General features: G+C 44.8%; 1 protein-coding gene across 4 annotated transcripts in view; it reads left to right on the forward strand.

Moving 5' to 3' along the window:
• TMOD1 (tropomodulin 1) overlaps positions 1 to 24,343 on the forward strand; it is an 89,412-nt gene that overhangs the window by 24,314 nt on the left and 40,755 nt on the right. For all 4 annotated transcript variants that reach the window (XM_044940066.2, XM_044940067.2, XM_025281770.3 and 1 more), the window contains exon 3: positions 18,135 to 18,291. In XM_044940066.2, the coding sequence (XP_044796001.1) occupies positions 18,135 to 18,291 (157 nt within the window). The remainder of the gene's footprint in view (positions 1 to 18,134; positions 18,292 to 24,343) is intronic.

Genomic DNA, 24,343 nt, shown 5'->3' on the forward strand with positions numbered 1-24,343 from the left:
ACACAAACATGTTCATAAAAAATACAGAGGAAATACTCATAACAATATTGTCCTCGTTTGTCTATCTGGTCACATGGTCATAGCTGGTATTTATAACTGCATTCTTCTACTACCCATTCTCTGCTCCCTTTGCCTTCAGCAAGCACCTCAGCTGGCTGTGCCTGATGGAGTGATCTACTCCTGAAGGGCCTGGACCATTAGTAGTCCTGCCTGGATTGAGTTATAGTTTTCCATTGACTTTAATCCCTGGGCCTTGTAATACTGAGAAAGCCCTATAGAAATACAAGGAATCCCTTGTATTTCAGGGGATGCCCTTCTTTACCACCCTTCTGGAGCATCAGCCTAATTTTCCCCTCAGTAATCAATACACATCACCTCAGCCAGTACAGAAATTCCCTTTCTGCCTATTCATTCAGAGGCATAAGGAGCCCCCAAAGTGGCAGCTTTAACTTCCAGTCCAATGGAATCATTGCTGTGTCTCCTGGTAGAAGTATTCCTCCCTTTGGAACTAAGACTGAGGCCAGCAGAGCACAAGGTCATAGGAACAGGAAGTAAAACTTTTGCCAGTGGGTCACTAGGGGTACCAGTTGTGATAGTGAGTGGGTTGTTGTTTTTAGTCTCAGTCGTGTATGACTCTGTGCGACCCCATGAGCTACAGCATGCCAGGCTTCCCTGTGCTTCACCATCTCCTGGAGCTTGCTCAAACGTACATCCATTGAGTCAATGATGCCATCCAACCATCTCATCCTCTGTCATCCCCTTCTCCTCCTGCCTTCAATCTTTCCCAGCATCAGTGTCTTTTCAAATGAGTCAACTCTCCGCATGAGGTGGCCAAAGTATTGGAGCTTCAGCTTCAGCATCAGTCCTTCTAGTGAATCATCAGGATGATCTTCTTGCGGTCCAAGGGACTCTCAAGAGTCTTCTCCAACACCACGGTTAAAAAGCACCAATTCTTCAGCGCTCAGCCTTCTTTATGGTCCAACTCTCACATCCATACATGACTACTGGAAAAATCATAGCTTTAACTAGACGGACCTTTGTTGGCAAAATAATGTCTCTGCTTTTTAGTACTCTGTCTAGGTTTGTCATAGCTTTTCTTCCAAGGAACAATCATCTTTTAATTTCATGGCTGCAGTCACCATCTGCAGTGATTTTGGAGCCCAAGAAAATAAAGTCTGTCACTGTTTCCATTGTTTCCTCATCTATTTTCCATGAAGTGATGGGACCAGATGCCATGATCTTCATTTTTTGAATGTTGAGTTTTAAGCCAGCTTTTTCACTCTTCTCTTTCACATTCATCAAGAGGCTCTTTAGTTCCTCTTCACTCTCTGCCATAAGGGTGGTGTCATCTGCATATCTGAGGTTATTGATATTTCTCCCAGCTTGTGTTTCATCCAGCTTGGCATTTCTCATGATGTACTCTGCATAGAAGTTAAATAAACAGGGTGACAATATACAGCCTTGATGTACTCCTTTCCCAGTTTGGAACCAGTCCATTGTTCCATGTCCGGTTGTAACTGTTGCTTCTTGACCTGCATACAGGTTTCTTAGGAGGCAGGTAAAGTGGTCTGGTATTCCCATCTCTAAGAATTTTTCACAATTTGTTGTGATCCACACAGTCAAAGTCTTTGGTGTAGTCAGTGAAGCAGAAGTAGATGTTTTTCTGGAATTCTCTTGCTTTTTCTATGATCCAGAGGATGTTGGCAATTTCTGGATCCCTGTGCCAACCCTTGACTCCTAGACCCGTGAGTCCTGGTCATGGGAGAAGCAGCACCACATACTGGACACTGAATCAGAGCATGTACAGACTCATAGCAACCCTTAGCCCTGCAGGGTTTCACCACCTGGTCGCACTGTAACTGAGTTTTCAAAAGCCCTGTCCACCATTCCATCAAGCCAGCTGCTTCAGGACGGTAGGGAATGTCTGTCATGGAATGACTTAACTGAGAAGTAAAGGGCTTCCCTGGTGGCTCAGATGGTTAAGAATATGCATGCAGTGTGGGAGACATGGCTTCAATCCCTGGTTTGGGAAGATAACCTGGAGAGGGAATGGCAACCCACTCTGATATTCTTGCCTGGAGTATTCCATGGATAGAGGAGCCTGGTGGGCTGTAGTCCATGGGGTCGCAAAGAGTCAGACATAGCTAAACAACTAATATACAAAGATCTACTTCCACTGGTTTGATGTCTTTATCTTTGCATTTCATAAGTAGTACATATAAATGTGTTTAAGCTCAGAATTTGCCTCTGCAGCCAGGTTATGGCATCACAAGACAGGAAGCTCACTGGTCACATCTGTGGTTTGGCCAGTCACCACAGAGCTGTGAGAGAACCAAGGGAGGGACTCCAAGGTGGCCTACTATACTATCATTGTATCTGTATATCCTTGGTACCCTGGCCTAGGACCAGTCCCGAGAAGGTACAGAATGAATATTACTGAATTAAGTAAATTTTCCATTTGATATATTTTTATTAAAAATGGGGCATTTCATGTCTTTTTTTAAAAAGCTGTCCCTCTTCAAACCTAGTTTAATAGTGATCCATACAGTAAATACTATTATACCATTTCACTAACCCTCTAGTAACCACAGCTCATGTACAGGGAGTGTAGGTTAGCAGAGAAGATGCAAGACAAGAGGTTACATGTTCTAGGGGCAACCCTGGCTGTGTCTCTTACATTCACATCACCTTGAGCCAGTTGCTGTCCTTCAGACCTTATTGTCCCAGTCCATGGAATGATGGAGCCTCACTGGCCCCATTCAGGGCTAAGTTTCCATGAGCTTATAAACTGGTCCTACCTCCAGATTTGATTAAATGTCTTCTTTTAGATAACCCAGAATCCTTGCCTAGGGGTCCTGGGTTTTAGGCCCCACAGAGTGACAAACCCCTCTAGGAATGTATCCTCTGCCTGCTATTCACAACCCCTTGCCCACACCTGCACCCAACCAGGAGATGGTCCCCGAGGCGAGGCCACTGGAGTTGACCTTCAGGTGCTCAGTCCAGAGGGGAGTGGGCACAATAAACCACACCCCAAGTGGGAGCACACAGGGAGCTCAGGGAGAGGATGAATTCTTTTGGTAGGAGGCTTTACAGAGCAGGTGATACTGAAACTGGGCCCTGGATTTTTCTAAGCCATGAATAAAAACAAAGAATTCTATGTTTAGTGAAGGCTACAAGCAGAGGCTCAGGCACAGAGAGCAGTCGTAGGGGGGAGTGTAGGTGAGGTTCTGGTGGAGGGCTAGCTGAGCCTGGAAGGGGGCTAGACATTGGGGGAGAGGGAGGTGTAAGGCAGACTAAAGACTGTGGACTTCTCTCAGCAGCCCAGGGAGTTCCGAGGACAGAGAGTGGGTGGGTTTGCTGACAGAGATCTTCCCTGAAGATAAGCAAGGGCCCTGCCCTTCTCTGCAACCCTTCCATCATCTTGCAGAATCTTTACTGCTCCCAGGGTGAAGCACAGACTCCCCAAGAAGCCCCCAAAGCCTTCTGCCTCTGGCTTTCCAGGCTGTTGGAGTTGTCCTGAGTCCCTGGACAGAGATGAGTTAGGATTAGGCTGTGGCTGCAAATTGGATGCATAATGACAAGGTTCAGAGCCAGACATCAGATGTTGGAGTAGGCAGATAGAGGAACCCTCTCAGAGTAGAGCCCCTGAGAACTATTTGAGCCTCAGCTGGGAGCTCCATTTTCCAAACTGGCAAATGGCCCCACTCCTAATATCAAAGTACCTGGCCCCAGAAGCAAATTCCCAGGGCCTCTGTGCCCTTACACACCTGAGCCCTCCTTGCAGGTGGTTAACAAGAAGGTATGCCTGTGAACACAGGCGGGATGGAGAGCCTGGGGCACAGAGAGCTGACTGTCTCGCCCCGCATCACAGGACCAGGGCGTGGAGACTCAGGTTTCAAGCAGGCTCCAAAGTGTGCCACCTCCCCCTCTGGCAGGAGGAAGGTACAAGTACACTTGAATTTTGGAGTAGGGTTGGCAATCCGAGACCTGTGATCCTCATACCATTGTGGTTTCAAGTGGACATTTTCAAAGACCGCTTTCTCTCTAAGTTCAAGAAAAAGAGAAGAGAAATCAGAGCAAGGATAGGAGATAACCGAGACCAGTGGGGTTTTTGTCTCCACCTCACAATTGGCCCTTCACTGAGGTGCCTCTATTACCTGATTTGCAAGTCAGGATGGGAGCTTTGAAAAGATCTAGTGGGGCTCCATTCTTGCTGAAAGCACAAACATTCCAGCTTGAGTTTCACCTGACCTCCACCCATGTTCTGAAATCACAGCACAGGGAGAGGCCAAAGGTATGCAGACCACAAGAGGCCTCTGGGCCACTGGCCTGGAGGGGACACAGAGACCAGCGGGTGTCCAGCCCTCCAACTCACAGAGAAGAACCCGAGCCCAGAGAGAGGAGGAAACTTGCATTGGTCACACGTCTGAGGAGAACCAGCCCAGGTCCTGGGCCCACTGTCCTCTCTCTTATATGCTCTACCCCTCCTGTTTTAATTCTAGTTTAACAAGCGCTTAGATGGCACTTTTTATGTGCAGGCACTGTTCCTGCATTTTGAAAATATTAATCCATTCAACTGTCATCCTAATCCTGCAGTACAGACATTGTTGTCATCCCATTTTGCAGATGAGAAAACTGAGAGGTGAAGAAACTTGTCCAAGAAACTGAAGTGAGGTGGTGGCAGAACCATGATGCAGCTCTGAGTTCACTCTTAGCCCTGACACTAAAAGGCTTCACTGGAGTCCTCAGGAAGATAGTGTGAGCCATGCCTGTGCTCTGGCTTTATAGTTGGGGAGGGTACTGTATGAAAGATTGTTCCCTTTTCCTCCTAGAAACAACCTGAGATGCAGAGATCCTTACTCAATCCTGGCTCTGCTCCCAACTTAGGCAAGTGCTTTTCCCTCTCTGGATCTCAGTTTCCCAATCTGCAAAATGGACACAGTTGGCCTAGATGCCCTCTGACACCCCCTCCAGCTCTAAGCGTCTCGATTTTATGTGCAGTTCTTCGCAGTCTTATGACCTGAATTCAGTTAACAGGTAGTTTTGCAGGGGGTTATGTTTGCAGTGATGCAATTGTTAAGCCTCAGTGTCATGTCATGTGACACAGTAGAGTACGCAGAATTGGAAAGCTGCTTTGTTTGCAGCAGAAGATTCCAAACTTGTGCACAGAAAAAAAAAAAAAAAAGAAGTCCTCAAAACTTTCTTAGTCTGCGGCCTGGAAAAACTCGAGCTTATCATGAGATTGTTGCACTTGGACTCCCACGGGAGAGGAATGCTCCATGTGCTAAAAGTATCCGCTGTTGACTGATTCCCCAAGAGGACCTGCCCTTTCTTGTCTCTGTGGAGTTAAGTGGATGCCGCTCTGAAGCTGAGCCAGCTGCTCGGCCTAACCAGACGGCGGGGAAAATGGACAATGTATAGCGATGTTTGAGGATGACAGGTCACACCATGACTCGAGCAGGGTACAATGTATGAGTTCTTAGAGCATCGATAGATAGTTGGCATTTACTGCGACAGAGCCCTGCATGGATTATCTTCTTTAGTTCTCCGAAAGTTTTGGTTATCAGCCCCATTTTCCTGGTGGCTCACACAGTAAAGAAACTGCCTGCAATGTAGGAGACCCAGGTTCAATCCCGGGGTCAGGAAGATCCCCTGGAGGAGGAAATGGAAACTCACTCCAGTTTTCTTGCTGGGAAATTCCATGGACAGAGGAGCCTGACGGGTTACAGTCCAGGGGGTCGCAAAGAATTGGACACAACTGAATGACCAACACACACACATACACACACACACACACACACCCATTTTAAAGATGGGGAAACTGAGGCTTAGAGAGATTAAGTAGCTTGCCCAGGAGTTGGGACTCCAGCCCAGACAGTCAGACCTAGTAGCCTGTGCTGTTAACTACCACCTCCAGTGAGGGCATGTGGGATGAGCCTAGAAGGGAACTTGGAGAACAAAGTTGGGAATTACCAGCAAATTTTTTTTTTTCTAATTCAGTTTCTTTTGAAGTTGTTACTTATTTTCACATAAATACAAATCTTAGAAAAAGAAAAAGAAAAAAAACTACCAGCCTAAAGAATTTAACTATACATGTTACTTGTTAATGAGGCTTTGAGGAAAAGGAGTAATATTTTTTAGTGTCTCAGTAAAAGGATCAAAATATTTGCATGAAAGAAGGCAGAGATAATCCCAGACTTATGAAGAAATTGGATCCTTCAAGTTGATTCTGAAGTCTGCAGTTGGGAATCTGTGACACATTATAAAAACAACAGTAGAAAACAACAGGCCCCTGCCAGCAACAATAATTTTAAAACTACAACTATTCTCTGTTGAGGTCATCTTACATGCCAGGTGCTGTCCTGTGTGTTATGGGCCTTGTCTCATAAAATCTCCATGAGGATTCTGTGAGATTGATCCTTGCAGGTTGGGGTTAAAACCACTCCAAGAAAAGGAAATGGATGCCTGAAATCACACAGCCGGTAGGTGACAGACCTGCCTCCCCCAGCCCATAATGTGTTAAGAATTCTGGGACCATGAATTGCAGGGAGAAATGATGAAGGAGAAAACCTCTGGAACTGTAGGATCTCCGAATTAGAGGGACCCTTAGAGATTATCTAAGCCCCACCCTAATCCCTGCCTGTATGAGCACAGCGCAGGTAAAAGAAACCCTGGTTTACAGAGTTTCTCCTGCACACGTCATTCACCTGGTGCTTTCTGTATCTCATCGAATCATTACTCCTGAGGTTAGGAGTATTATCGCCGCTTTGGTGATGAGAAATCAATATAACAACAGCAGCCTGAAATCCAGGGAAGGGAAGGGACTTGTTCAGGGTCACACTGGAAATTAGCCACTGCACCAGGACACACCAGAATCCCGGGACTTCTGATCACACTACATGACTTCCAACCACAGTCCACAAAATCATAAACCCTCCCTATTCGTGGCCCACATGCTATCCTATAAACCAGAAGACACTCTTGGCCATGCAGGAAGCAGCCATGTCTGGTCCACAGGGCTGTGGTTCTCCCTTGTAACACAAGCCGGCAGATTCACAAGCCCAGGACAGAAGTACACAGTTGAAATGGAAAGAAATAAATCTCTGCTCTAAAAATAGGCACACATCCTTAGAAACACGGCCAGCCGTGCACGGAGCCAAGGGTGGGCCTGGTGGGGTGAGGGCGAGTGAGGCCAGGTGTCGGCGTGTCCCCAGCCCACCCTCCGTCTTCTGACACCCTGACCACCTCCCCACCCCGCTCTGCACCCCGCTACCTTCCCCCAGGCAGGCCTCCAGCCTCCCCAGAACCCCCTCCTCCCTGCTTCTGCTTCTGGGTGACCTCTTGGATCTGGAGCCCTTTATTCTCAAGATAGAATCCTCCCATTTCTCAAGAGGCCCAACCTCTCCACCCCTCCCTTGGGAACCCTTCCTGACCCTTCCCCTCTAAGCTCCCAGTGAAGCACCTGCCGCACCAAAGAGGGCCCCACTGAGCCGTTTCCCTTTTGATGTTTATGTTTTTAATAGGAAATATGTTAAACATATAGTAGGGTACAGAATACGCCCATGTTCCCATTATCCAAATTTAACAAATGTAAAAATGTTGCTTTATTTGATTCAGATCACCCTTAAAGAAAAGTGATGGTAAAGTTTTAACCCTGCCTTCCCACCTCCCCCAGTTCCTTCCCCATCTCTCTCACTCCCTCACTTTCTACTCAAAAGGCAGCAGACAAGCCCCCACAACATCAGGTAGGTAATATAATGAAGGAAGGAAGCTGGGCCAGTTTTCTTGAGGCACATGGCCATCTTGGGTCATTTCTTACTTTTCTGCTCTTGAAAAGAGATATGGACGTAAGGAAGTTTTCATTTACCACTTCACCCTCAGGGAATAAGAGCAACAACAGAGCCAATGATTGTTAACTGTTCATTGACACCGGTGTCAGAGACAGTAGGGAGTGGTGGGGACTGAGGCGGACGGGAGAGTTTGTGTTTGACCAGAGGGCACCTGCTATTCCACTCCACCAGGTGCTCTCCAGCACTGTCCCATCATCTAAGTTTGCAAGAAAGGCTGGAAATCTGAATTTTTATGTGCAAGTTTCCTATCTGAAAGTGTTGGCCAGCTCATTTAAATATACAGACAAAAGCAACCAAGTTTTGGCATTCGATTGGACTTTAGACCTCCCAGTTTCCAATTTTGACTGTTCACATGACAGATTTTTAGACAGATAAACAGACAGATGGAAAAGTACCTAGCCCAGTGTCTGGAACATGATAGGTGCTTAATACATGTTTATTGAACATGCATATATGACTTGCCCACTGGAATTTAGGGTTGTTGCAATTTAGAGCCACATTGTACCACCACAGATACAGGGCAGCCAGGTACAGCTGTGCATATTGTGCACTGCGTAGCTCCAGGAACCACTGCTCGTATAAGCCAGAGAACACACAGCGCCCTTGGAGCTGTGCAGCGCCCAGTCTGCACAGTCAGATGCTGCTGCGCTCACAGGGCTTCCCCATAATGCGCTGTCTTTTCAGTTGAATGGAAGTGAACAGTTATGCCCTGTGGGGACAAAACTGACTGCTATAATCTGCTTCTAATATAGAGTTCAAACCTTTATTCTGAAGTTTCAAAAGATGATTTGACCATTTTACAGAAAGAGCATTCAAGGTCCAAGAGCACCAGTGCCCTGTGTGTGGCCTCAAAGCCCTGGGATGAGAACCCAGGTTGTCAGTTAGAATGCAGTTTGTCTATAAGTAACAGAGATTCAAAATAACATAACTGAAGCAGTGGCAGCTCAGTCAGTAAAGAATTTGCTTGCATTGCAGGAGACCTGGATTTGATCCCTGGGTCTGGAATATCCCCTGGAGAAGGAAATGGCAACCCACTCCAGTATTCTTGCCTGGAAAATCCTATGGACAGAGGAGCCTGGTAGGCTACAACCCATGGGCTCGCAAGAGTTGGACACGACTTAAGAGACTAAACCACCACCAAGCAGTGTTCTGTTCATCTCTCAAGTAAGTCCAGATGTGGGAAGTCTAGGGCAGGTACGGAGCTTAGCTCCCCAAACTTCCCAGAGTCCCAGGGAGCATTCAGCTCATCTTCCTTCCATCGCTAAGGTGTAGCCCCCATTCTCATGGTCAAAGTGGTGGCCATAATCACTGCAGTCCAGACATTAGAATAGAGGGGAAAGGGTGGGAGGTGGGGAGAAAAGGGAAAAAAGCCATTCTTCAAGTATCTTTTAAGGAAAGTTACTGGAAATTGCCACTGGACATTTCTCATACTGTGACCCAACCTAGCCACAGGGGAGCCTGGGAAATGTAGTCTTTTACCATAGTGGCCATTGCGCAGCTAAGTGTAGAGTGCTTTTATTACTGGAGAGGGGGAGACATGATATTGGGGACTATCTGAAGTCTGTCGCTGTGAGTTTGCCAGTTTTATGGCCTGATGTTCTGCTCTGCCGAAAGTTCTGAGGGGAAGTGAGAGGAGTTTATAGGAATTTAACCAAATCCAGATCCCTGAAGGAAACATTACAAAGGTCTTACTCTCTAGTTTGGCATTTCCTAAAATCTCCATCAGTAAATTCTGCACCCCCACTCTAGCACCTTTCATAATGTTTCCCCTTCCCCAGACCTGCATGGGGCAGCAGCTGGGTAGACCAGCAAACATCTCAGGGTAGCAGGTGTGATGCTGACCTGAAGGGCGTCTAAGAACTACCATCTTTTCCCTGCTGGAGCGTCAGTGCTGTGTGATTCTGGACAATTCAAAACATGTTAGCACCTATTACTTGGGACTGGGGATTCAGAGAAGACTAGGATACATCTCAGCTGGCCTTTGAGGGACACTCAGTCCCTTTGGGGAGAGGGATATGGCATAAATGTGCTCCAAGACAAATTAGAAGGAGAATTATATAAGAACTGGCAAGATGCCTCTGGGTGTTTGGAAAGAAAATTACCAGATCGGTGTGGGGAGCACTGCAAAGGCTGGACAGGGTGCCCGAGAGAAGGGCTTTGAAGGATGAATGCAGTAGGGGAGGAGGGGTGGAATTCCAGGCAGAGAGCATAGCTTGAGTGATGCCCTGGAAGGGTGATGGTGTGGGGCGAGGCTGCGGAATGTGGAGCAGCCTGGAGTGGCTGGAACATGGAATACTTGAACCGAGAAGATGGGGAGGCTGGAGTTCGTTGAGGTCAAATCAGGAAAAAGCTCTCCATGCCAGGCTGATGAATTTGATAATGATTCTGTGAGTTAGTGGAGGTGCTGAGTATCTGTGACTGTGTTGGGGAGTGACCTGGTCAGGTACACAAGTGGGTGCAGTACACAAGCCAGCCTGGTCAGGTACACAAGCCAGCCTGAGGCTCCCCTGATGCTCTCAGCAATAAACACCATGGCTTGAACTAGGCTGGTGCCTGTGGGACAGAGATGATTCTAAACCCTGTAGCCTCAGGCTCCTTCCCCTGACAAGTCAGGCACACTCATTCTGCCAAGCCTCTGTGCTGTACTTTCTGTCCCCCTGTAACCCTCTTCTCTCTCCTCTTCACCTGGCTGTTTCCTGTCTGTGGCCTGGGACTTATTCAGCTCAGGAACCACCTCCTGCAGAAGCCCCAGGTGAAGGAAGCTGCTCACACTTGTGTGTGTCTCCCCATCTGAGAGCCCCTGTGGGATGTGATCACTCATTCATTGTCTCAGGATACCCAGTGTCCCCCAACAGCAGGGAAATGGAACATCTTCCTTGAACGTGAGGCAGAAAAGGAGGATAAGGAGAACCCCAGGAGGGACAGGTTTGGCCCTGCCTTGTGTCATGAGACATGCTGTGAAGAATCAGGTTAAAAGACATTGTATATATGCTGAACCACCAGTCTGAAGACAGCCATACGGATTCTTGAGATGCTAGTTATGTACACTGTCACCTATATATCAGCTCAGCCTTCCTGGCTGTGTGACTAATGAGGTGTGTGACTTTGGGCAAGTGACTTCAGTTTCCCATGCCTCAGTTTCCCCAACTGAAGATGAGAGAGTTGGCTCAGGGGCTCTCTTCCAGGCGTTGCAGCTCTGAGCTGCCAACCTGAGATCCTTTTAATACACTGTGCGTGTATGTGTGCACTGAGATCCTTTTAATACACTGTGTGTGTATGTGTGCATGCACGCGCATATGTGTTGCCTGTGTGTGTGTGCATTGTCCACATGTACTCTGCTAACCAATCTGCAGTGGTTCTAGCCGAGATAGCTCCTCATGTAGCCCCAACTATCTATAGCGGTGATAATTGTGCAGATACTTAATATTTGGCCTTTACTGCACCTGTTCACAGGGTGTTAGAGCTCCTAACAGCACAGTTGAGGATTTGTCAAAGTTTCCATCATCCTTGGGGCAGCTGGATTCCAGAGCGTGGGTGAGAAAACTAACTACATCCAACTTTTACATTTTACAACATTTAAAAGAAAATCGCCATTTAAAAAATTACAACTAGGAAACTACAGGAAGAGATTGCTTAGTTTTACCTCTTATGATTATTAAAAACAATTTTTTAAACCTCTGGATTAAAAATATATATATATGTATCTACCTCTTTCTTCCTCTAGCCCAGAGCCTGAAATGAGCAAGATATTCAGTAAACATTTGAGGGATAAATGCATGAGTGTCTTGACTTTCTCTATCTGGAATTTTAGTCTGATAGGAACTCAGATCAGAGGTGACAAAATGGCAGCCTCTGGGCTGAGACTGGCCTGCAGCTGTGTTTTATTTGGTCTGAACATTGTTTTTAAAATATTTGGATCATGTGTCAATATTTAAAAATCAAGAGCTCTCACATAAAGATCAGCAGATCTAATAACAGCACCCACGGCAGTTCTTAGCTAGAGCTGGGTAGCGTGGAGGCATTGAAATCTCCAGTGTGCCACAGACCTCCTCGCTCCCAAGTGTATAACAGCTATAATTTTCCATTTTGGCTAAGATCAAAGAGTACCTAGAAATTCTTCCTCCTTAAAACCAACACTAGGGACTGCCCTGGCAGTCCAGTGGTTAAGACGCTCTGCTTTCAATTCAAGGGATGCAGGTTTGACCCTTGGTCCGGGAGCTAAGATCCCACATGCCACATGGCTTGGCCAAATTAAAAAAACAAAAACAACGCCACCAACTTTCCTGTTTGGAGATAACAAAGAGATCACCCATACATTAGCCACTGCCCTCCTCACATGAGTAAACTTCTAATTGTAAGTAAGGACCTTGAAGGCATGCTCAGAGTTGTATACCCCAAAGCTATCTCCCAAAGCAAATCTCACCCTAACCCACTGGTCTTTGGAGTGAAGATGTGTGTACGTGTGATGTGTGCATGCAGATACGGAGTCCCTCATGCAGAAGTGACATCTGTCCTGGAGAAGCAGACTGCTGCCTCCCTTTGAACTAACTGTAAAGAAAGCATATGCACAGCAAATTTATGCTGTGCAGACAGTAAGATAGGGAAACGAGACTTAAGGGCATTAAAGGTGAGATGCTTCCACTTACCCGCAGGCACCATAGATGCATGACTTTTACAGCAATGTAGAGGCTAGTTATCAACTATTCTTTGCTATTCAGTAAAGTGGACCCCACTTTAGCATCTTGATTAACCTTAAAAGCTAAAATAATTTATTGTTTTGCATACATGCTGTAACTGAGACTTTGCTCTCCTTTTACCCTGCTTTCCCCGTTTACCTTCTGTCTCCTCAGTTACTCCAGATTACGGAGTCCTTGGTCAGGTCCTGGCCCTGTGTTTTAGCATACTACCTGGCTTTGTAATACTCACCCTGTAAGTGTTTGTAAAATGAGTAAGGAATTTAAGAAAAGATACATTTCCACACGAACATGTTCAGCAAATATTCTCCTGGTCAAAGGTGTTGACAAAATGTTGTGGAAACTCTTTCTTTACCGATTGGATAGCTGGGTCTGAGAGTCAGTTTTAGGTTCTAATAGTTATAAGAGATCTAAGGCAATATTTTCTAACCCATGTAATGCCTCCATGACCAGTTTACATAATATGGCTCCTCACTCTTTAAAACAAAACGCCACATTAAATCTGGCCAGCTCTAGCATGCCCAGTCTCAGCATCATTTTTGGCCACTGACACACAAAGAGCCTGTGTTCTTAGCATTCTATGGGCACTTAATGTATTTCATTGGCCATTTTTGTAATTTTTCCCTCAATAAAATTAAAAAAAAAAAAACACCTTTTTTTGAGATAATAATTCTCATGCCATAAAAATCACTCATTTAAAGTATACAATTCAGTGTTTCTTAGTATATTCACAGAGATATACAACAATCACCATAGTCAATTTTAGAACATTTTCATTTCAAAAAGAATCCTGTTCCTGATAGCTGTCATTTTGCATTTCTCACCATCCTCCTCAGCTCTGGGGCTTCCTTCATAGCTCAGGTGGTAAAGAATCCGCTTGCAATGCAGGAGACCCTTGCAATGCAGGTTCGGTTCCTGGATCGGGGAGATCTGCTAGAGAAGGGATATGCTACCCACTCCAGTATTCTTGAGCTTCTCTTGTGGCTCAGCTGGTAAAGAATCCGCCTGCAATGTGGGAGACCTGGGTTCCATCCCTGGAGAAGGGAAAGGCCACCCACTCTAGTATTCTAGCCTGGAGAATACTATGGACGGTATAGTTCATAGGGTTGCAAAGAGTTGGACATGACTGAACAACATTCACTTCACTTTCTCATCTCTAGGCAACCATTAATCTACTTTCTGTCTCTATAGATTTGATGTTCTGGACACTGCATATAAGTGGAATCAGACACTATGTAGTCCTTTGTTATTACTGGCTTCTTTCACTAATTATGATGTTTTCAAGGTTTCACCTATGATGTAGCATGCACCAGCACTTCATTTCTCTTTATTGCAAAACAGTATTCTGTTGTAGGGATACACCACATTTTCTTTATCCACTCATCATTGATAGAAATTTGAGTTGTTCTACTTTGGGGCTACTATAACTAAGGTTACTATGAACATTCATGTATAAGTTTTTGTATGAACATATTCTTTTATTTCTCTTGGGTTTACCTAGAAGTGGAACTGCTATCTCATACGATAACTCTGTTTTTAATCTGTTGAGAAACTGCCAGTTTTCCAAAGGGGATGCACTTGTTACATTTCCCTTCATTGGAAGGAATGGTGCTAAAGCTGAAACTCCAGTACTTTGGCCACCTCATGCGAAGAGTTGACTCACTGGAAAAGACCCTGATGCTGGGAGGGATTGGGGGCAGGAGGAGAAGGGGACGACAGAGGATGAGATGGCTGGATGGCATCACCGACTCGATGGACGTGAGTTTGAGTGAACTCCGGGAGTTGGTGATGGACAGGGAGGCTTGGCGTGCTGCAATTCATGGGGTCGCAAAGAGTCGGAGACGACTGAGTGACTGAACTGAACTGAACCACAGTGTATGGACGTTTCAATGTCTTCACAGTCTCACCAACACTTGTTTTTATCCATCTTTTTTATGGGTAAAAGGGTGTGAAGTGTAATAGCTCATTCTGGGTTTGATTTGTGTTTTCTTGTTAGTTAATGATGTTGAGAAGCTTTTCATGTGTTAATTTTTTATATCTTCTTTGAAGAAATGTCTATTCAGATCTGTGGCCCACTTTTAAATTCTGTTATTTGTCTTATATTTTAAGTTAAGAGATCTTTATGTATTCTGCATACTAGATCATTCTCAGATATATGATTTGTAATAACTTTCTACCAAACTGTGGATTGTCTTTTTACTTCTTAGTTTCCTTTGAAGCACAAACATGTTCAATTTTGGTGAAGTCAAATTTATTTTTTCTTTTGTTGCTTATTGTTTCAGAATCATATCTAAGAAACCATTGCTTAATCCAGGTCACAGAGATTTATGCCTGTTTTCTTTCAAAAGTTTTATAGTTTTAGCTCTTACATTTAGGTCTTTGATTTATTTTGAGTTAATTTTTGTATATCAGGTGAGTTCATACGCTGTTTTTTCTATCCTATGCTGTTTTTGAAAACAAGTTAAAATGATAAATAATCAAGAGTTTAAAAATATGCAACTGGCTATGGTTTTAGTTGAAAATCATGTTATATTTCACTAAACGTACCATTTAATGGAATGAAAATAAACTCCTAACAAGGCTAATACTCTCAGTATTTACTTTAAAGATTCAGTAAGCAGAGAATCATTAGAAAAAGCCTGTCATGTTTTTGTTTTTTAAAAATCAACTGCTTTCAATGAAGATAAATAAAACTACATTTTAACATGCCACATACGTAATATTTTTTAAACACATGAAGAACATCTTTACTCCCGTATTATAATGATATGGGTTTCAGTTTTAACACAGTGGTTCTTGCTCAGGGGTGATTTTGCCCCCCAGGAGACATCTGGGGAGGTTTGGAGATATTTTGGTTGTCACAACCCGGAGAACTGCTAGTGCCGTCTGTTAGGCAGAGGACAGAGATGCTGCTAAGCAGCCAAGAATGCATATAACAGCTCCCATGACAAGGAACCATCCAGCCCCAAATCTCTCTTGTGCCGAGGTTGAAAACCCTACTTTTCGCATCCCAGTTTTATTGAGATATAATTGACATACAGCAGTATAGAAGTTTAAGGTGTACAGCATAATGACCTGACTTACATACATCATGAAATGATGACCACAAGTTTAGTGAACATCCATTATCTCATGTAGATACCAAAAACCAAAATTTTGAAAAAAACGCTACTTCAAATCACTGGCCTCTATCAGATATATTCAAAAAGAGATATAAGTTTGCAAACCCCTTTCCCCTCATTTACAACCTCGTGGGTTTTTAGCACAATACTGATCCTTTCAGAGGCTAGAATGCACCCCAGCACCTCACCACCATCAAAATCCTTTATGGTAACAAGAATCTGTCAGGTCTTCCCTTGTAGGGATCATTGGGAACCTCTTGCTTTACACGCTTAATTCATTTTATATTTGTATATATTCATTTTTTGAATTCTAAGACATATTTGGATAACACATCCCCTGTCCAACCTACATATTTGGGTAGCCTACCTCCTGGCAAAATGTATTTTATCTGATCGTAGAGCAGCAACAATAATGAGCAATAATTTGTGTGCTCACTGTGTCAGGCACTGTGTGCTAAGCACTCTTCTGCTTTATCTGATTGAGTGTTCTCAACAGTTTTGAGAGAGTGACTATTATTATTCATGTTTTACAACTGTGGAAATGGAGGAACAATGAGGTTAGTTGACTTGCCCAAGATCACAGTGCTGGAGATATGGTTACTCCAAGTGAGGGCTTAAGCCTGGGGTGGGGTCAACTGTGAGGTGCCAGCATGTCACAAAGAATTTGATTGCTCATCACGGGTAATCACAGATGGACGTTTGCAGGACAGGTAGGCTGTCCCCTCACTCAGCTAAGCTATAGTAGATGTCGTTACTCTGAGTGGACACACACAGGTAGCCACAGGAAGTCTCGTCTCACCTGGGACATGGCTCATCCATGGACCATCATCACACGGAAAGTGTCTAAGGACTGCTGCTTAGGGAAAACTGGGGTATCTGTGGCACCACTTACGTTCTTGGTGGCCACCCACAAACCAATCAAGGCTCAGTTGTCTACCTGCTGGCCATTCTTTCATAATGTCCTCTCCAATTCCCAGATGTCCCTCCTGACTTGTGGCCTAAGTCCATTTGTGTGGACACCAGCCCCACTCTCTGAGCCCTGGTATATACTGATACTGATGTCTGTGCCAGGCCCTGCTCACCTCGACTCTCCCAGAGTTGGGCTCACACTCAGTGTCCTGATCTTGCACCCACTGCTCTTATGGAAACGGCACAGTGGTAAACTATCCTGTAAAAAAAAAAATATCAAACTGCAGCCAAACAGTAGTATTTCCCTCCCAAGCTTTATCCCTCCATGTGCCAGGCCCAGAGCTCTCTTCATGAACCTGACAGCATTCTCCTCTCAGAGGGGGCATTTAGGAAAGGATCTGGAGTGTGAGTGGGTGACTGAAGAGATGCATGTTCTTATTGAATGGTACATAGATGGGAGATTGAATGGCTCTCTGATTTGTCCAGTGTGGGAGTGCAGCAAGAAGTGAGGTGAGACTGCTCACATCACCCTTCCTGGGATCCTCCCGACCGCCCTGAATAAAAGGGGGTGGGGGAGAGCACTGATCTGACCAGAAGATTTCCCTCTTCCCTCAAGTCTGAAGAAGGAGCCTGATTTGAGTTCTAGATTTGCACAAGTCTTTCTCTGCCCTTGGCCTCAGTTTCCTCCTGAAGGGAGTGTGCATGCACTGGCTGATCTCTGAGCATCCTTTCCAACCATGAGTGTCTGAATCTCTGCGTTACTGAGTTAAAGTGAAACCCGTGTGATTCAAATCCACCCTGATTAGGAGCCTGCTTTTGTAGTGAGCCCACACCTAGAAGCCTGCCCATGTTTGAAGAAGAAATCACGGGGATTGGTTGACGATATCTTTCTTGAGAGACCCATCTCCAAGGGCAACGTTCAAAATATTTAACAGCCAGCGTGCATGAGCACAACAGTCAGCGGGGTAGGAAGCAGCGGGTAGGGCCAACTGGGGCCTGCAGCCTGACAGCCTGCCTGGCCCTTCCTGCCATCCTGCCCAGCTTTCTCTGCTTGTTTTTGGGGGCCTGCCTCTTCCTGCCTGATTCTGCATCCAAGGCCCTAACTCAGTCTGCCCCCTCCAGGCTGCTTCTCTCCCCAGCTACTTTCTACACAGCGGCTGGAAATACCCTCATGCATCCAAACCCTAATGTCATCCTATTTCCCCCCCAGCAGATGCTCTGGCAGCCCCCTGCTGTGCCTGGCCCCGGTCAGCTGACCCTCACCCTCATGCCTTTATAAAATGTTCCAGACTGGGAACGGGTTTGGTTAAGAGACCTGAGTCCTAGCCGAGCTCGGGCCCTGTCTGCCGTGACCTCATGTGTCTCTCCGTGACTTCGGCGAGTCCCTGCCCCTCCCAGGGTGTTAGTTTCCTTACCTGTGAATGAACAACTTAGATGGCGCTCCCATGGTTCAGTGAGGAGTTTCTGGAGAAATGCGAGTCTTCGGCAGCTGACTGCTCTCTCTCTTTCTCTCCCTCTCTCTCTCTCTCTGTGCACCTGCCTCGCAACCACCACTGTAGAATGCACTGCTGCCCGCGGGCCTGAGGCAGAAGGATCAGACCACCAAGGCGCCCACAGGCCCCTTTAGAAGGGAGGAGCTCTTGGATCACTTGGAAAAGCAAGCAAAGGAGTTTAAGGACCGAGAAGATCTGGTCCCCTACACAGGGGAGAAGCGAGGTACTGGACGATGTTGTGCTTTTGAGTACGTCACCCCTCCATGCATCACTGAGTGCCAGCTGTCAGCCAGGCCCCGTGTCGGGCCAGATGTGACTGGGCCGCCTTGCCTTCATCCCTGCCTGGCCCAGAGTTACAGCCCAGCTCCAAAAGCATCGATGCATGAGGTAGATTTAGTGAAGTTTGGGGCTCAACCAGGCCCGCAACACTTCCCCCTAAGTCCCCTCTAACTAGGGTGTCCTGATTACTCTTCATCCAAACCTTATACAGTTGAAAGGGAAAGAAGGAACTATTAAAATGGTATCAGGACATGAGGCCCAGGCAAAGCCTGTGCCCTCCAACCAGAAACAAGAGATACCCTCTCCCTACCCTACCTGTCCCTGCTCTTTCCCCACAGCCCCTCTCTCTGGCAGCTGCAGCTCCCTTTCCTTCATCTGTCCCCCCATGACTCTCTGCCCCAGCCTAAGGCACACCATCTAGAATCGGGGAACAGAGAGGCACCCTGACTAACCCAACCCTTCCAGAACTTCCCTTACACTCCAAACCCTCCTCCTGTCCTCTGGGATCGTGCTCATCCTTGCTCACTGCCCTGCTGCCCCCACAGGCTTCTTTCTGTTCCCCAGACACTCCCAGCTCTTTTCTACCTTAGGACCTTTGCCAGATGCCTTCTGCCTGGAATGCAGGTCCTCTGTCTGGCTCCATGCTGTCTTCAGGGCTGGCTCCCCTCTTCTGTAAGAGATGTGATGGTTAGAAGCACAGACTGGAGCTGGGTCTACTCTGGCTGCAATCTTGGCACTATCCCTTACTAGCTGTGTGAACTTGAGTACATTTGTTTGTTGGCCGCACTGCAAGCCTTGTGGTATCTTATTAGTCCCCGACCAGGGATGGAACCCGCACCCCCTGTGGTGGAAGCTCAGAGTCTTAACCACTGGACTGCCAGGGAATTCCCTCAAGTACATTTTTAAACCTGCTGTGCCTCCATTTCCTCATTTGTGAAATGGGGGTGATGAATATTATTACCAGCCTCCTGAGGGTGTTCTGAAGATCGAGTTTATATATATATATATATATATATATATATATATATATATAAAGCACTTAGCACAGCACCTGGCCCATCATGAATGCAATATCAGTATCAGCTATTATTACCCTCTTGGTCTCAACTGTACTGTCTCCTCTTTCAGGAAAGCCTTTCCTGTCCCCACTGGTTAGCACATTCCATCCATTCAACTCCCCCTCGGTTAGTCTCCATCTCAGAAGCCTTTGTGTGTTCTTCAGAACAATTTATTCACACTGGCCTGTAAGCTCCATGAGGCAGGCACTCAGCCACTTTTGCTCACACAGTTCCCGAAGCACCCAGCAGGGCTCAAGAGAGAAGTGTTGAATGAATGCTGCTGCTGCTGCTAAGTCACTTCAGTCGTATCTGACTCTGTGCGACCCCATAGACGGCAGCCCACTAGGCTCCTCTGTCCCTGGGATTCTCCAGGCAAGAACACTGGAGTGGGTTGCCATGTCCTTCTCCAATGCATGAAAGTGAAAAGTAATGCGTTCAAACTGATTACATGCATAATGGATCTTGTAGACTTTTTCCTTAGAATATAAGCTCCATGGGTACTAGTGCCACATCTGTCTAGTTCATTGTTATAGTCCTGTACCTCATAAACCGTAGAACATTGTAGGCACCCAGTAAATAGTTGTTGAATGAAAGCATTCATTCTAATTAATTAATTGGGTAATTCTTTATTTTCTGCCTCTTCCGTTGTCATCCCCCCAAGGATGTCAGCATGGTGCGCCAGGGGTCCCTGTCCGTGGCTTTGTCCCTATATCAACTGAGCAACTGAGCAGGCATGCCCTGTTGTGTTAGCACAATCCAGTACACAGAGTAACTGCCTGATAAATAATAAAATGAAAGAGCAGGGAGGGGTGGACATTGCAGGGAGGATGTCAAGCCATCCAGCGCTTGCAGTTGGAGCTCAGTCCAGATTTTACCAAAGACTTGGAAGGTCAGGGAAGCCCAGGAGATATCTGGATCACAGAGCTTTGGAAAAATTGTGTGATCTGAGGCATCCTGGATTGGGAGGCAGGGGAAGGGAGCCTGGACCATAAAGCCTAGGTGTGCCTGGCTGAGAGTATAGGTGCAAGCTGGTTTTAAGCAAGGTACTTGTGCCTTGAGGAGTGATTTCAGGTGCAGCAGGTAAAGATTTAAAAAATCTCTGGATTTCGAGAGGTCTTAAAACTCCCACTAGCCCATCTACACATCTGAAAACTGGGGAAAGCAAGGCTGTGAGAGTCAAGAGCAGGTCTGGGTGGACAGTTGGTGAGTCATTACTGCCATCTGCTCCCTTGTGTAGCCCTCCCCCTCCCAGGGGAGGAGCTGGAGATGAGATGGGGGATGGGGAGGGAATCTGGGTGGCACACCAACCAGTCTTGCTGCCCCTTTGCAGAATGCTGACCTGGCCCTGAGCCGGGAACAGCTCTCCAGACTCCCAGAGCCTGAGTGCCTTCATCAAAGGCCAGGCTGACCCGAGGAGGGTAGCTATAATTTATTCTATTTTCACAACAATGACAAGCCTAAAAGGTTTATCATCAGTAACATCATCACCACCAGCATCAGCATCATCATAAAATATTTACATGATGATTGTTGGAGTACGTGTATATTGAATAAGCGCAGGTCTCAACAGAGAGAGTGTGGAAGGAGACATTCCAGCTGTAAAAGGCAGACTCAGGGCCATTCAGCCCAGCCCTGCTGAGCACCTGCCCCACACCGGGCCTAGAGGGAGCCTAGGCTGAGGGGAAATAGCATATCAGTCACTACAAGATCTGGCAGGATGTAGTAGGGGCCATAACCAAACTGATGCAAAATCTTGAGGAATTTGGATTTTCCTTCACTCTCATTCAAGTGGGGGAATCAGAACAGAGTTCCAAGCAGGGTATTTTCATTATGCAGATTTGGCTGCATGTGCTAAAGAAACAAGTAAAATGAAAGAGACTTAAGATGAGAATTTAGTTTTCTTTTACTTAGTAGAGCTGCTGGGTTAGGCATTCCAAGGTTGGTAAGACATCTTTCTTGGGGTTAGGAATCAAGAGCTTTTCCAGTTTTTCATTCTTCCATCCTTGCAATACATCTTTGTCCTCATGGTTCTTTTTGCTGCTGAAGCTCCAGTCATCATAGCCGTATCCCAATTAGTAAGATGAAGGAAGGGAAGAAGTCTGAGTCTTGTAATATCTGAGTCACCACCTCTATGGAGGCACCTGCTACAGTAGTATAATAAACTATAAGTCTTAAACATTTACTGAATGTTCATCCTAGTCACTGCATCAGCTGCTTTCACAGTTTGTTTTCTTTTCCGCCATTTTTGCCCTTTTCCAGATCCACCTCTGGTGAAAGTTATTATACATTTTCTCCCAGATGATTTCTTGCCTGTTCTGCTTATATAGGTAACTGATCTTTTCTGTAAACATTTTAAGTAATAAAGTAATTCTTTCCACTGAGAGATGGCCCCCTGGTCCTATTTTAGTGAATATCCTTGTGGACATTTCTCTTTGCACTTCCCATCCCTCTTCATCTGTGGTCCAAGTCACTATCATCTGTCATCTAGACTTTTGCAGGAGACTCCTAACCATCAACCATCTCTTGGCTTCCATCCTGGCCCCATTTCAGGTTATTCTCAATCAATAGCCAAAGTGAGCAGTTGTTTTTTTAAAATTAAATTCACATAACATTAACTATTTTAAAGTGAACAATTCAGTAGCATTTAGTATATACACAATGTTGTGTGACTACCATCTCTATCTAGATCTAAAACATTTTCATCCAAAATAAAACCCTGTGCCCAATAAGCAGTTACTCTCCATGCCCCCCTGTCCCCCACCCCTGGCTGTCACCAATCTCTTTCTATAGATTTACCTATTCTGGATATCTCATCTAAATTATATCATATAATATGTGACTTTGTGTGTCTGGCTTCTTTCACTTAGAATATTGTTTTCAAGACGCATTCATTCCCTTTTATTCCTGAATGGTATTCCACAGTCTGTCCATTTATCCATTGATAAACATTTTGGTAGTTTTTGGCTACTGTGATTAGTGCTGCTAAGAGCATTCCTGTATAAGTATTTGCTTGGGTAACTGTTTTCCGTTCTTTGGGGTATATATCTAGGAGTGAAATTGCTAGATCATACGTAATTCTACATTTAATTTTTTTGAAGAACTACCAAACTATTTTCCAAAGCAACTGTACCGTTTCACAGTCCCACCAGCAATATATGAGGGTCAGTTTCTCCACATCCTTGGCAACGCTTGTTAGTTTCCATTTTAACTTTTGATTTTTATTATAATCATTATCACGATTGTGAAGAGGTCTTTCGTTCTGATTCTGATTTGCATTTCCCTAATGACCAGTGTTGTTGAGCATCTTATCATGTGCTTATTGCCCATCTGTACAACTGACCCTCCATATCTGTAGGTTCTGTATTCATGGATTCAACCAACCATGAATCAGAAATATTTTTTTAAATTCCACAAATTTTAAAAAAGCAAAACTTGAATTTGTCTCACACTGGCAACTATTTACATAGTATTTACATTGTAGTAGGTATACATAATCTAGAGATGATTTAAAGTATACAGGAGGATGTGTGTAGGTTATATGCAAATATTATGCCATTTTATATAAGTGACTTGAGCACCCAATCCCCCTCAGATACCAAGAGGCAATTGTATATCCTCTTTGGAGAAATGTCTATAAGCCCTTTGCTCATTTTTAAATAGGTTGTTTTTCTTTTGGTAGTTGAGTTGTTAAAGTTCTTTATATATTCCAAATACTAGACCCTATAAAAATATATGATTTTTGAATATTTTTTCTTCTTCTATATGTTGTCTTTCTACTTTCTTGATGATGTCCTTTGATGCACAAAGGTTTTAAATTTTAAATTCAATTGATCAAATTTCTCTAGTTGCTTATTCTTTTTTGTCATATCTAGGAATACTTTGCCAGATCTAAGGTCATGAAGATTTATGTTTATGTGTTCTTCTAAGAATTTTATAGCTTTAACTATTATACTTAAGTCATTGATCTGTTTCCAGTTGGTTTTTTGTATGTGGTGTGAGATAGAGATCCAGCTTGATCTTTTTGCCTATTGATGTTGTCCCAGCACCATTTCTTGAAGACACTATTTTTCCCCATTCAACGGATTTGACAGGTTCATCAAAAGTCAATTTGCTTAAGATGTATGGGTTTATTTCTGGACTCTCAATTCTACCTCATTGTGTTGTATGTCTATCCTTATGTTAGTGCCACATTGCTTAATCTTATAGTAAGTTTTGAAATCAGGAAGTCTGAAACCTCCAACTTTGTTTTTATCAAGATTTTTGACTGGAGTCCCTTACAATCATATGAATTTGAGGTTTGGCTTTTCTATTTCTGAAAAAAAAAAAAAAAAAAAAAAGACGTAAGGATGACTTTGAATCTGTGGGTTGTTTGGGGCAGTATTACCATTTTAATATTGCCTTCCAATCTTTGAAATTGGGATTCCTTTTTGCTTGTTTGTCTTCTTTAATTTTTTTCAGCAGTGTTTTCTGGGCTTTCTGAGTAGCTCAGTAAAAGAATCTGCCTGCCAATGCAGGAGATTGTACAAATCCTTCACCTCCTTGGTTAAATTTATGCCTAAGTATTTTGTTCTTTAGGATGCTATTGTAGATGAAATTATTTTTCTAATTTTCTTTTAAGATTTTTCATTGCTGGTGTATAGAAATACCACTTAGATTTGTATGTTAATCTTGTACCCTGTTTTTTTTTTGTGTGTGGAATCTTTATGGTTTTCTACATATAAGATCATATCATCTGAGAACAGAGATAATTTTACTTTTTCCTTTCCAGTCTGGATACCATTTATTTCTTGTCCATTCGGTCTGACTAGAACTTTATGTACACAGTTGGGTAGGAGCAGTGAAAGTGGGCATCCTCGTCTTGTCACTGATCTGAAGGTCTCATTTCCCGACTCTATTAGATTCCAGCTCATAGATCATCTTCCCTGACCACCCTACCCT

The sequence above is a fragment of the Bubalus bubalis genome, chromosome 3 (assembly GCF_019923935.1).
Source record: "Bubalus bubalis isolate 160015118507 breed Murrah chromosome 3, NDDB_SH_1, whole genome shotgun sequence".
Lineage (NCBI taxonomy): Eukaryota > Metazoa > Chordata > Mammalia > Artiodactyla > Bovidae > Bubalus > Bubalus bubalis.